Source organism: Heloderma suspectum, chromosome 2 (genome assembly GCF_057233095.1).
Source record: "Heloderma suspectum isolate Gila_16-S chromosome 2, 16-S_ref, whole genome shotgun sequence".
Lineage (NCBI taxonomy): Eukaryota > Metazoa > Chordata > Lepidosauria > Squamata > Helodermatidae > Heloderma > Heloderma suspectum.
In genome coordinates, this window is record NC_139459.1 from 133,727,878 (window position 1) to 133,741,744 (window position 13,867).

General features: G+C 42.3%; 1 protein-coding gene across 1 annotated transcript in view; it reads right to left on the minus strand.

Annotated features, from left to right (window-relative positions):
* Nucleotides 1-13,867, minus strand: part of DNAH6 (dynein axonemal heavy chain 6) — a 246,436-nt gene that overhangs the window by 196,217 nt on the left and 36,352 nt on the right. Inside the window, exons 18-21 of the mRNA XM_084834830.1 lie at nucleotides 10,122-10,265; nucleotides 8,748-8,960; nucleotides 8,001-8,093; nucleotides 1,482-1,601 (exon numbers count right to left, since the gene is read on the minus strand). Of these exons, the coding sequence (XP_084690956.1) occupies nucleotides 1,482-1,601; nucleotides 8,001-8,093; nucleotides 8,748-8,960; nucleotides 10,122-10,265 (570 nt within the window). The remainder of the gene's footprint in view (nucleotides 1-1,481; nucleotides 1,602-8,000; nucleotides 8,094-8,747; nucleotides 8,961-10,121; nucleotides 10,266-13,867) is intronic.

Sequence of the window (13,867 nt, forward strand, 5' to 3'; positions counted from 1 at the left end):
CCCCACTATAGTCTGCCATGAAAACGCCAGCGCAAGCGGCGTCCCTCTAGGGGTCAGTAATGACCCGGTGCTTGCACAGGAGGAACCTTTCCTTTCCTTTCCTTTCCTTTCCTTTCCTTTCCTTCCTCAAGCATAAGAGGGATATTGGTATAAATACTATTTCAGTTTATAACTGGACATTCTCCTTTTCAGCATGGTTAACATTCCCAAGTACTATTATGTCCTGCATTTATCATGCAACCTTTTAGCATTTTCTCAAGTGAAAATTCCATACTCCTGATTATTTTTGACACTGGCAAAGCTATCTTTCTTATTTTATCCTTTCTGTGGTAAGATGACCTGAAATGCACATAGTATTCATCCATCCCAATGAAGTGATTTCTTACAAGCAGGGACTACTCGCTCATTTCTGTGCAGAGAGATATGTGCATCTAACTGCACTCTCTATCAAAGGCAATGGGTAAGCAAATGTGTTCAGGTGTTTTATGTGTTCACTGCAGGTTAAGTGGAGTTATAGATCAGAGTAATCATGACATTTATAAAAATTTCAAGTGTAGATATTCTTAGTAGTTCTTTTCTATCCTGTTCTTAATGGATCTCTGATTTGGGGGGGTATTCTATGCTATATTAATATTTTGAAGAAAATGCTACTGATAGTTCCTCCAATACTACTACCACTATTACTCTCCACCCTTTTCTTCCTGCAGCAAAAACTAGTCTGAATACAGCACTTCATAAGTAAAACTGGTAATTTCCCCCCCAAATGTATTACTTTGCACATTAATGCTGAACTTTAGCTGCTCCTTTAGTATTGATTCTAAAAATCACTTTCACACCCTTTTGTAACTTTTCACATATCTAAATAATTCAGTACCCCCTGCAATTACTGCCAGTGCCCTAGCTACACTCTTTTTTGGGCCATTCAGTAATAAACTAAGAAAAATCAATATTACTGCTATAGAAGAACATGGATTATATCAGCCTTCCCCACAGTGGTGCCTTCCAAATGTTTTGGACTACAACTCCTATCATCTCTGCCTGTTGGCCTTGCTGGCTGTGGCTGATGGGAGTTGCTCTCCAAAACATTGGGAAGGCTGGGCTACACGAACATCAAGATCCAGTCATATATCTACACCTAACTGAAATCTAAACATTAGCTTGCTAAAGGTAAAGATAAATTCTCCTTTCTAGACTGGAAAGGTCACTCCGCTGAACTATCAGAAAACCATTCTTATGTACCTAATTCTTCTTGTAGGATAAATAGGACCTCTAAGTTACATCTCTCAAATGGAAAGTCAAGGTAACCCTATTACTGAACCTTCTCACTGTGCAATTTATGTCTATTTATACAAATCTGCAACCAACACCTAATTACAATTGTTAGAAACTATTTAGGTGGATGTTAGCTAAAATTTTCAAGGTTACCTCTCTCTTTTAAAACAATTACCAAACGCAAAAATAAATTATTTTATAATACTCACCAATGTCTGACTGAATAAAGAAAGCTGCTTTTGCCATTCATCAACTCGTGCCTTAAGAGGGCCTACATATCGTGAAGAGGCAATTGTTGCTACATTAATAGTACTGTCATCCAGAATGACCTTGAAGAAAAAGTAAAACAGCTTTCAGAATTTTAATAGTTGAGTTTTCAATGATACATTGATTTTCAACTAAAGTACACTAAGGGAGAGATCCTATGCTCTCCAGACAGCGTCGGGGGGGGGGGGGAGGACAGGATAGTTTAGTTCCTTCGGTCTGAGGTCGGAGACAGGGCTCCAGCTTTGGAGCCAAGAAACTATGCTCCCAACCCCTCCGCCTCGTAGCTGTTGGGGAGAGAACTGCGCTGGCTACCTCTCCACACTCGGATAAGGGAGCACAGAGATGGGGAAAAGGGGTATTCCCAGGGGTGGAGAGTGGAGGAGACCACAGCAGCTGTGATACGATGTATCTGCCCCAGCCTCCTTCCCTGCCCCTCCGAGGCGCTGCCACTAGACAGGTGAAATCACCTGTCTAGGAGAAATGCAGGGCAGCTGGAGCACGGAGGTGAAGATCGCCTCCACTGTCCTCCTGGCCTGCACTGGATACCCAGCAGCCTCTGAGTTTGGAGGCTGCCAGGAATCCACACAGGATTGCATCCTAAGGCATGAAGCTTTCACTAAGTAGGTGTCAGTGATATATTTTCTAGGGCTATTAACGAATTAAAGAATTTTCATTTGAACATCATTAATCTTTTAAGCTATTCAACAAGCAATTATTTAAATTAATTTAAATTATTTGCATATTACAAAACCTCAGTATAGTTTTAAAAATGCACAAAGAAGTGCTGTTCAGTCGTTAAGTCGTGTCCGACTCTTCATGACCCCATGGACCACAGCACGCCAGGCCTTCCTGTCCTCCGCTCTCTCCCGGAGTGTGCTCAAGTTCATATTCATTGCATTGGTGATGCTATCTAGCCATCTCATCCTCTGTCGTCCCCTTCTCCTTTTGCCTTCAATCTTTTCCAGCATCAGGGTCTTTTCCAGGGAGTCTTCTCTTCGCATTAGGTGGCCAAAATATTGGAGCTTCAGCTTCAGTATCTGTCCTTCCAATGAGCACTCAGGGTTGATTTCCTTTAGTATTGACTGATTTTACCTCCTTGCAGTCCAGGGGACTTGTAACAGTCCTCTCCAGTACCACAGTTAGAAAGCATCAATTCTTCGGCGCTCAGCCTTCCTTATAGTCCAGTTCTCACAGCCATACATTACTACTGGGAAAACCATAGCTTTGACTATACTAATCTTTGTTAGCAAGGTGATGCCTCTGCTTCTTACTATGCTGTCTAGGTTTGCCATAGCTTTCCTCCCCAGGAGCAAGTGTCTTTTAATTTCATGGCTACAGTCACCGTCTGTGGTGATCTTGGAGCCCAAGACAATAAAATCTGTCACTGCTTCCATTTCTCCCCCTTCGATATGTGAGGAAGTGATGGGGCCAGATGCCATGATCTTAGTTTTTTTAATGTTGAGTTTCAAACCAGCTTTTGCACTCTCCACTTTCACCCTCAACAAGAGGCTCTTTAGATCCTCTTCGCTTTCTGCCATTAGGGTGGTATCGTTTGCGTATCTGAGGTTGTTGAGAATTCTCCCGGCAATCTTAATTCCGACCTGTGATTCATCCAACCCGGCATTTCTCATGATGTACTCTGCATAGAAATTAAATAAGCAGGGTGACAATATGCAGCCTTGTCATACTCCTTTCCCAATTTTGAACCAAGTGGAGAGTGCAAAAGCATATGAAGAATATGAATTTGAGCACACTTCGGGAAAGAGTGGAGGACAGGAAGGCCTGGCGTGCTATGGTCCATGGAGTCACGAAGAGTTGGACACGACTTAACGACTGAACAACAACCCCAGTACTGCTTTTCCCACCCCTTTGTTGACTACGAAGAAGTGTACAAACTATACAAAGAAGTGTACAAACATATAATGTAGTCTATAACCCTATACACCAGAGGTAGGCAACTTGATGCCTTCTAGATGTTTTGGACTACAACTTCCATCAGCCCTAGCTAGCATTGCCAACGGTCAGGGGTTATGGGAATGGGCACCAGGTTGGCATCTGGAGGGCAGTAAGTTGCCTCCCCGCCTATACACACTAACCTGTGAGTAGGTCCATTGAACCCATGGGGCTTCTTAGTAGACACGTGTATAGGACTGCATTGTCAATAAGCAAATACGTAACAATTACATCAGAAGGAGAAACAACCTTTGATATATTATTTTTTCATTCCCCTTATGCTAACACAGCAGTACTAGAATTGCCTTAAAATATGAAACAAGCATGCTTTTTAAGTCTTACTCCAACAATTAAAATGTTGAATCAACTAAAGTGATAGCTGACTGATCTACAGATTAAATCATTAAAGCTTGCAGCCCTAATCTTTTCCAAATAATAGGGAAAAATTCTTCTCACTGACCTGTCAATGCAAATACAGGCTTTCATCTATACTTGGAGAAACATTAACTCAAAAAAGGATGTTTTATTTATTTCCTGCCTTTTTCTTCCTTAAGGAACCCAAGGTGGCATACATAATCCTCCTCCTTTCCATTATATCCTCACAACGACAACTGTGTGAGGTACATTGGGCTGAGAGTCTGTGACTGGCCCAAATTCATCCAAGGAGCTTCATGGCCGAGTGGAGACTAGAACCTGGATCTCCCCACTCCCAGTCCAACACTCCAGCCGCTACACCACACTGGCTCTCATATATACGAACTTACTGTTGTATCAGAAGAACATAGGAGCAACCTTATACTGAGTCAGACCATTGGTCCATCTAGCTCACTACTGTTGATGCTGGGCCAGTTCACATGATCCCATTGTTAATAAGCTATGGTGGCATGTGCCATTGCGTGCCAGCCGGATTTACACAATTACCCTCACTAGCACAGCTTATGATGACATCCAAACATGGCTAGGGTGGGTGGTTGGACTGGTTAACAAACCACTCAGCAACCTTAAAAGAGAGCGTGGGTTCTGGGTGGTTTGTTAACCACCCCAGCCACCCACTCTCACCGGGTTTGCAGGTAGCAACAAGCGACACTCAGCGAGGGTAATTAGGGAAATTGGGCAGCACGCACCTAGCACACGTGGGTGTGGTTAATAAGCCAACATGGTGTATTAACCACCCACACACATGCAAACCCAGTCAGTGGCTCTCTAGGGTTTCAGACAGGATTCTTTCCTAGCCCTATCTAGAGATGCTGGGGAATGAAACTGGGACCTCCTGCAAGCAAAGCATGTGTTCTACCACTGAGCTACAGTCCCTTACAACTGAAGATCTGAAACTATTCACTTTTTTAAATTATCAAAATGTTAAATAAAATTCTTCTATAATTAAATGAAGTCTCCAGAATATGTTAGTTAATGAAATATGTACTTGACTAACAATTGCAGAGATATGCCTGGCTTCTATCAACATAGCCACCAGAAGCCAAAGTTAAGGAGAAAATATGTATAAACTCTGTACAGGATTCTTTAAAGCAAAAATTAACAATTACAAATATACCACAAATACTAAAATGTAGCTAAAAAGTGTAACAAATTTGGCTGAACACATTTTGACAAGTAGTCTTCATCAGTGGCCTAAAATAGATCACTCAGCCTTGGCTCTTGTGTACATAAAGTGAAGTGCCAGATGACTGGAGGTGGGCTGATGTTGTCCCTATCTTCAAAAAGGGGGAAAAGGAGGAACCTGGGAACTACAAATTCCCAGTCAGTCTGACATCAATCCCTGGGAAAATTCTGGAGCAGATTATAAAGCAATCCATCTGTAAGCACCTTGAAATCAATGCAGTGATCACTCGAAGCCAACATGGATTTGTCAAGAACAAATCCTGCCAGACAAATCTGATCTCATTTTTTTGATCAAGTCACTTCCCTTGTGGACTGTGGGAATGCTGTAGTCATAATATACCTCGACTTCAGCAAAGCTTTTGACAAAGTGCCCCATGATATCCTGATGAGCACACTAGCTCAAACTGGGCTAGATGAAACAATGATCCAGTGGATCCACAGTTGGCTACAGAATCGGACTCAAAGAATGCTTATCAATGGGATCTTCTCAAACTGGGGGGAGGTAACGAGCGGGGTACAGCGGGGCTCAGTCCTGGGCCCAGTGCTCTTCAACATTTTTATTAACGACTTGGAGAAGGAGGTGCAGGGAATGCTGATCAAATTTGCAGATGACACAAAATTGGGTGGGATAGCTAATACTTTGGAAGACAGAAACAACATTCAAAGTGATCTTGACAGACTGGAGCACTGGGCAGAAAGCAACAGAATGAAATTGAATAGGGATAAATGCCACGATCTGCACCTAGGAAAAAGAAACCAAATGCACAGTTACAAGATGGGGATACGTGGCTCAACAACACTACAAGCAAGAAGGATCTTGGAATTGTGGTAGATCACAAGCTGAATATGAGGCAACAATGTGATGTGGCTGCAAAAAAGGCCAGTGCTCTTTTGGGCTGCATTAATAGAAGCATAGCTTCCAAATCCCGGGAAGTACTAGTTCCCCTCTACTCAGCCCTGGTTAGGCCTCATCTGCAGTACTGTGTCCAGTACATTTTAAGAAGGATGCAGACAAACTGGAGAGGGTTCAGAGGAGGGCAACAAAGATTATCAGGGGACTGGAAACAAAGCCCTGTGAAGAGAGAATGAAAGAACTGGGCATGTTTAGCCTTGAGAAGAGAAGACTGAGGGGAGATAGGATAGCGCTCTTCAAGTACTTGAAAGGTTGTCACAGAGAGGAAGGCCAGCATCTCTTCTTGATCATCCCAGAGTGCAGGTCACAGAATAATGGGCTCAAGTTACACGAAGCGAGATTCCGGCTGAACATCAGGAAAAACTTCCTGACTGTTAGAACAATACGACAACGGAACCAATTATGTGGGGAGGTAGTGGGCTCTCCCACACTGGAGGCATTCAAGACAAGGCTGGACAGCCATCTGTCCGGGATGCTCTGACTTGGATTCCTGCATTGAGCAGGGGGTTGGACTCGATGGCCTTGTAGACCCCTTCCAACTCTAATATTCTATGATTCTATAAAACTTTGCTAAAGGACTAAACAATTACCTTCAAACTGCCCGACCGTCCTAAGTGAACCTTTAGTTATTCTTCAGTATGGTCATCAAAAATGTTTTGCTGAAAACCATTCCCGTCACCAACATTATACATAAAATATCACTCTCCTCTGCTCTCCTAAAACAATCTCAGGGCTGTGGGTGACTATGCTGCATATTTGTGACAACGTGGCCACAGCTTGGCTAGTCCATCCTATTTCTCTTTGGTATAGAAATATCATTATTAAAAAGTTAATACTAAATATTAGGCATGTACCATTGGGTAGACATAGCAGAATTTAAGTTCACATTCACAGTAGACAGAATGCTTTAGGGATGCCATGTGGAGGAGCTGTTCTGTTTTGTCATCTAGCAATGGTGTGTTTGGCCAGCATGGCAATGCCAATGCATGTTGCTGCATGTTGCTGACATTATGGCTTGGATTCAACGCTGTCCATCTGCCAGTGAAATGGAAACTCCTGGTGGAATGGATTTCCCCTCCCCACTGCAGCCCCCCACACTTGTCCCAAATATGCTCTTCTGGAGGTATGCGGAGATCCTCCAGAACATATCTGGCTGGTGTGCAGGGGGCTGCAGGGAGGAGAAGAGCAAGGGGAAGTCCTTGCTGTGCACGTGTTGTGCAAGTGGAGGTCTGTTCGTGTGATGTTGGATTTAATCCTATATCCTCCTGTGTTCCCTCACGATGCCAGTGTTTAGAATCATTCTGTTCACTTCTAAAAATTCCAAAGGACTTGATCCAGGCAAATTTAAGCACTTGTAAGCCCGCTGATTTTAATACAAACAAAGGCCAAACTAGATGAGATGGAGCCACCACATTTATTTCTGTATATGTCTGCCCTATTCATATAAAAAGCAGGGATCTATTTTTAAAATTAAAATGAGTATGCAGGGGAGAAAGCTGAAGCCTGCTCTGCCTTACCTACATTGCATTCCACTGCTTCAAGCACTTTTCTCCCAGCTCACTTTTCTAAGGCTGAAAAGAAAACTGCTTGAGCACAATGAGTTAGTGGGACAGGAGTAATGGGTTGTCTCCCTTCCTCTGCCTGATCCCTTTCATGTAAAAAGAGAACGCTGCTTTATTTGCAAGTGAAGAGGACGTGTGAATAACACGCATGGCTTAAGTAGCGCTGGACTGAATACAGTTTTAAAACACAGCAGCTAATAGAATAGGATTGAAAAATTGATTTTGCAAAAAAATTATCACGTAGGAAAATTAAAAAACCCAACAACCCTCCCCCCCACTCTCTACACACGTGCACACACACACGCACACAATTACTGGAATTGTCAGATGAACATAGGACATTGAGAGAGTTCTATAAAGTTACAAGCTTTTATTTGAAGCTGTCTTGCCAGTGTTTTAAGGTATTTTCTAACCTGAATGTCATCTGTGCCACCAAGGATGAAAACATCTTTTGAATCACGATGAGGAAGAACAATGAATTCTGTTGTTTTCCAAGAATCTTCCACCTGGAAGGAAAAACAGGCACTTTAAATTTTGCATATGATACTGAAAATACCTTTGACAAACTGAGTTATTATAGACAGACAAACTTATCAGTTAACAGTTCTCTCAGAAAAATGGGACTTCCAAACACACTGCCGTTTGGAATGCCTACTCTCTTATTCCATATAACAAGATTTATTACATTTTTAACAGAACTGAAAGAAACACTGATGATCATTTTTCATTTTTACTAGGCTTTTTAAAATTAGTTTTTAATTAAACTATTTTTGGAGCTTTCATAGTATTACTTTGCCCATTTGAGGCAAAAACAAACACTTGAAGAATCCATATTCTTACACAGCATCCTTTAACAAGGTACTTTATGGGCAAAGCTTCTGTACAGGTATGGTACCCCATCCATATTCACCCAGATGTAGCCACTCTCCTTATGCAAACTGTACACTACTCAGCATAGTTACTTGGAAGCAAGTCTCACAGGTTTCTTAAGATTTCCATCTTTTATCCTATGCATTTTTATCAGAGCTTGTTAAGGCCCAATAAATTCAACGTGTGCTTAGAATCGAAGCCTTAGTATAGTAAATACAGACAATTTCTTTATTCTTCATCAGTTCAAGATTAGGGTGTTTACTAAAAATGTAAATTTTATTCAAAACTACCTTTTTGAGAATTGTCTCCAGGGAAGCTTCTCCTGAAGCTTGTCCAGAAACATCTTGAATCTCCTGAGTGTAGTCAAAAGCACTGATCTGAACGAGTCTCTCCAAGGTTAATGGATTTTCCATGTCTATTAATTGTGTACCAACTATTTGTTCCAGAATTGCCCAGTGTCTGGGTTTCAAGAAAGGGTTTCTTAGGTCTGTGATAACAGGAAGCTAAAAGAATAAGGTATGTACAATTATAGCTTAACTTGAACTTTTTCCAGTTAAAAATGCACAGCTGATTAATAAACTGGCTATTACATGTAGATGAAAGATTGAGGAAAACATATGTTACACAATTAGTCTCCTGTGTAATTTATTCATTTCAGCCCTAAAGTAATTGCACTAATTCCATCCCTCTCTACTGCCTTAGGGTCTGTCATTATTTTTCTGGGAGCACCAGAGATCTCTTATTATTATTGTGCTATGACATTGGTTTAAACCCAACATTGCACAAGCAGACTTCTGCTCACGCAACAGGACTCGCTCTTCCTCCCACCCCCCACTGCAACCCCCTGCACACCCCTAAATCTGCTCAGGAGGATCCCCCAACCCTCCAGATCAGATTTCAAGGGTGGAGGTTGCAGGAAAGAGGGTAAACTGATCTACCAGCCAGTTTCTGTTCTGCTGGTAGATGGCCAGGGTTTGATACAAGCCATTATGTGCAGCCTTTGGGGTTTTTTTAAATTATTTTCTCAAATCAAAGAAATATACATCACATAAAAAGAGAGAAAACCAGTTTTGAAACATAACAAAAATTATAAATATAATGGGTTGGATTGAGACTTACTCATGCTTAGAGTACACCCTCTGGAATAAGTGAGATTTGAGTTCAGTAAATCTACTCTAAGCATAACTAGGTCTGGATCTAACACACACAAAAGAGATGAATAGGGGACAGAAAAATCTATCACTAGTAATTTATAGCAAAGAGACTATACAGTTGAACACTATCATTATTATTTATTTCAAAAATGAACAAATACATCCCTGGGTTATATACATTTATTACCAATAAATTTATGAATACTTTAAGATATATGGACAGAGAAGAACAAGAAGTAATTACATTACTACTGATATAATTCCTAGAATTCATTTTGTTTTAGGTTGCATTTAGGTTGAAATCTTGTGAGCAAGAACCTGTCTTGCATACTATTTTTGAACAATGCTAGTATGCTTCTAAATGCTTCATAAATCATTATTGTTCATTACTGCTATTAGTAATAGTAGGGCATAATCTGAATTTTTTATTTGAGAGTGGTTCTTGACAAAATTACATATTTTTCCCCCTTGAAACATGTCTGAAAGTCAATTTCAGGTAGTTATTTGTACCTTTTCTTTCATTCTCTCCACCTTCTCCTTGAGTTGTGGCACAACATTATTAGGAGGCAACCCTTTTTCCAACTGATTCACAAATTTAGCATACTTGGAAACCTGACTATTCAATAACTCTGGATCCAAGCTATCAAATTTACACTGTGGAAAATAAGCATACAAAAAACGTTGTTCAGTCTATGAGGAAAACTCTCTTAATGAATTCATTCATTCATTGCTTTAGAAAAGAAGTAGGAAAACAAAATCCATACTGAACACAGCAGGTACAAAAAAGCACACACCACTCTGTTATAGTCAGTAAGAGCCTATGTATACTTACTCACAAATAAACCTGACTGTATTCAAAGGGGCTTTCTCCAAAGTAAGTGTGCATATGTTTGTAGCCATAGAGCACAATCCTAGGTGTGTGTACTCAGAAATATACCCCACTGAGTTCAACAGGATTTACTCCCATGGGAGTGTGAACAGGACTGCAGCCTTAAACCTTTAATTCTATATTTAAATGGGAAAAAATAGAATAAATTCAGTAAAGTACCTAGGCTGGAATCCAAAGACCTTCTTACATGAGTGGATGACACTTCTGCAGTGGCACCTCACCTTTGGAACAAGTTGCCATTGGAGGTCTGCCATGCTTGATCATTGCAGGGTTTTAAGAAGCCCTCGAAAACATATTATTTTACCGTAGCCTTCTCTTGATATGACTGCTGTTGTTGCTGTTATTGTTGGCGGTTTTATTGTCGTATTTTATTGTTGCTTTTATTGCTCTTTTATTGTGTTTATGTTTTTATCGCTTTTAATATTTTAACTGTTTTTATATATATTATTGCTGTGAGCCATCTTGGGAGGGCTTCTGCCATGAAAGGCGGCCAAGAATTTTTTTAAATAAATAAATGAATGAATGAATGGGAGGAAGGGTCCCTGATTCCCACCAATTTTCCACTGCAACTGCATCTACCCCATGCCACATCCTGTGCCATTCTTGGGGATTCCCTGATAGCCCAGTGTGATTTTTCAGGGGCAGAAGGGGCTCTAGTGAAAATTAGGGAATGGGGCATTGGGAACTTGCCGTGAACGTCTATTCTGGTATGGTGTGACAGAGGCATCCAAAAGACTGGGGTCGTTTCCTTGGCACTGCCCAGGAAGGCAGAGATCACATGATTGTGACCTTTCAAGTGCTGCTTCCTCTGGCTCCACCCCCAGTTCCTTCCATGGGTGACCAAGGAGAAACAAGAGTCTCGAAGCGAAGTAGTAAGTATGTAGAGAGTACCCTGAGAGGCAAAGGAGGACAGACGCTCCCTCTGAGCCAAGTCATATGGTAAGGATGGCCTATCCTGTGGTGTATGTCAATTGGTATCCCACATGAAGGGTAGGGTTGGACAACTCCATCACACAATATCAGAATGAGCCTTCTGGGTAAGTTCCTAATGTCCCATTCCCTGTATGGTATAAGGAGGTAACCAAAAGACTGGGACATGCCAAAGATGAATTTCACTAGGGAGGAAGGGAGTGTGGCTGACCTCAAGGTGGGGATACCACCTGTTGCAGCACCCTCCTGCCAAAGACTGCTTCGGCTGAGGCAAATGAAGGCAATCTATAATGTCTCATGAAAGTGTTAGGTGAGACCAGGTAGCCGCTCTACAGATCTCTGATAGAGGAACAACTGTAGAAAAAGCAGCAGAGCCTGCTGTGGCCCTGGTGGAGTGTGGTGTGAGATGTAGAGGCCTAGGAATATGTTGTGCATCATGTGCTGATGTGATGCAGGCCTTAATCCAGCACGCTATGGTGACCTTGGAGGCCTTTTTGCCTACTGATGTTGGGTGGAAAAACACGAATAGTGAGTCTGTGAGGTTCTACATATGTAAATTTTTAGAGCCCTGCAGACATCTAAGTTACCAGAGAGCCAGTGTGGTGTAGTGGCTAGAGTGTTGACTGGGAGTCAGGAGAACTGGGTTATAGTCCCCACTCGGCTATGGATGCTCACTGGGTGACTTTGGGCCAGTCACAGACTCTCAGCCCAACCCACCTCACAGGGCTGTTGTTATGAGGATAAAATGGAAAGGATTATGTACACTGCCTTGAGTTCCTTAAGGAGGAAAAAAGGCAGGATATAAATGTAATTAATTAATTAATAAAGTTTTGCCATAGCTTCTCAGAGCGATAAGAAAGATTTTGACAGAAGAATGGAAGGAACAGTTCTGGAACCGGTGAACACAGAGTTTACTTTGGTATGAAGGAAAGGTCAAGTCTGAGTATTACTGTGTTGTTGGTGAACACATAGATGGTCTCAGACAGAGAGAACCCCCAATCCAGAAACTCTTCTGGCTGAAGTGGTGTCTGAGCAACACAGTTTGAAGGGATTCAAAAGAAGACTTGGTGAGTGCTTTTAGGACTGTGTGTAGGTTTCAGGATGGGAATCTGTGCACTACTGGAGAGCTGAGAAGAACAGTGACTCTTAAGAAGCACTTGAAGTGGGGGTGCATCACCACTGGTGTGCATCCAGGTCTCAGGAGGACTGAGAAGAGAGATGATGCCTGTCTCTTTAATGTGTTGCGCTTAAGGCCCATGTCCATACCTGCCTGGAGGAAAGAAAGAATGTGGGTGAAGCCTGCCATAGAAGGGTCCACTGTTTTGCATTTGCACCATCTGGAAAAAGCCCTCCAGGTTGCTTCGCAGATACACTCTGTTGATCTTTTCCTAGAAGATAGGAGAGAATTAATGACCAGTTCCGGATAACCCAGGCTCAGGAACATTTGCCACTCCGTTTCCAAGCTCCTAGATGTAGCCAGTTTGGTTCTGAGTGAGAAACAGCTTCCCTGAGAGAGGAGATCTGGTTGCTGTGGAGGGAACCAGGGATTTGTCTGAGCCAGTTGTAGTATTTCTGAAAACCACGGGCATCTCAGTCAGTGTGGGGCCAGAAGGCTGACTGTGGCTTGCTCTGATAGTATGTTGCGAAGAACCTTCAAGATTTGAGGTGTTGGTGGAAAGGCAACAGAAGACCTCGGGGCCAGGATGATGTGAGAACGTCCTGTGCTTCCGTCTTGCTGGATTAGAAGCAGGAGAAGAATCAAGGTACCTTGCAATTTTGGGGGGATGAAAAAAGGTCTAGCTTCATGCAGCCCAAGTGGTGTTGAATTTGGTGAAAGACTGTGAGGATAAGGGCTCACTTGCCTGGATTGATGTGTTACCAACTGGCATAGTCTGCTATCACTTTCAGTGTCCCCTTGATGTGTTAGGCTGAGATCAACAGAGTAGATCGCTCTGTCTAGGCAAAGTACTTCGCTTCCTTTTGAAGCAAACTGGAGCAAGACACCACTTGATGGTTTATGTGGGCCATCATGGACACATTGCCCATTCTTATGAGGATGTGATGCCCCTGTAGGACATGGTGAAAATGGGCTAGTGCTAGATAGGCTGCTCGTAGTTCCAGCGAGTTGATGCTGTGGCTGGTTTCTAAAGGAGACCAATGGCCCTGGATTACCAAATTGTCACAGTGCCCCCCGCCCCCCGGCAGTTAGGCTAGCATCAGTTGTTACTGTTATTCTCAGGAGATCCCTTTGTGGAGATTGGAACGATTCCCCACCAAATGAGTGATGTTTCAACTATGGGGGAAAGCTGGATTAATCTGTGGCATTTGAGGGCAATGTCCTTCTGGTAAGGTAAGAGTAAGCAAGTAGAGAGGATGGAAGTGGAATTTTGTCCATGGGAGAATTTGGATGCAGGAAATCCTGAGTCCCAAGAAGTAT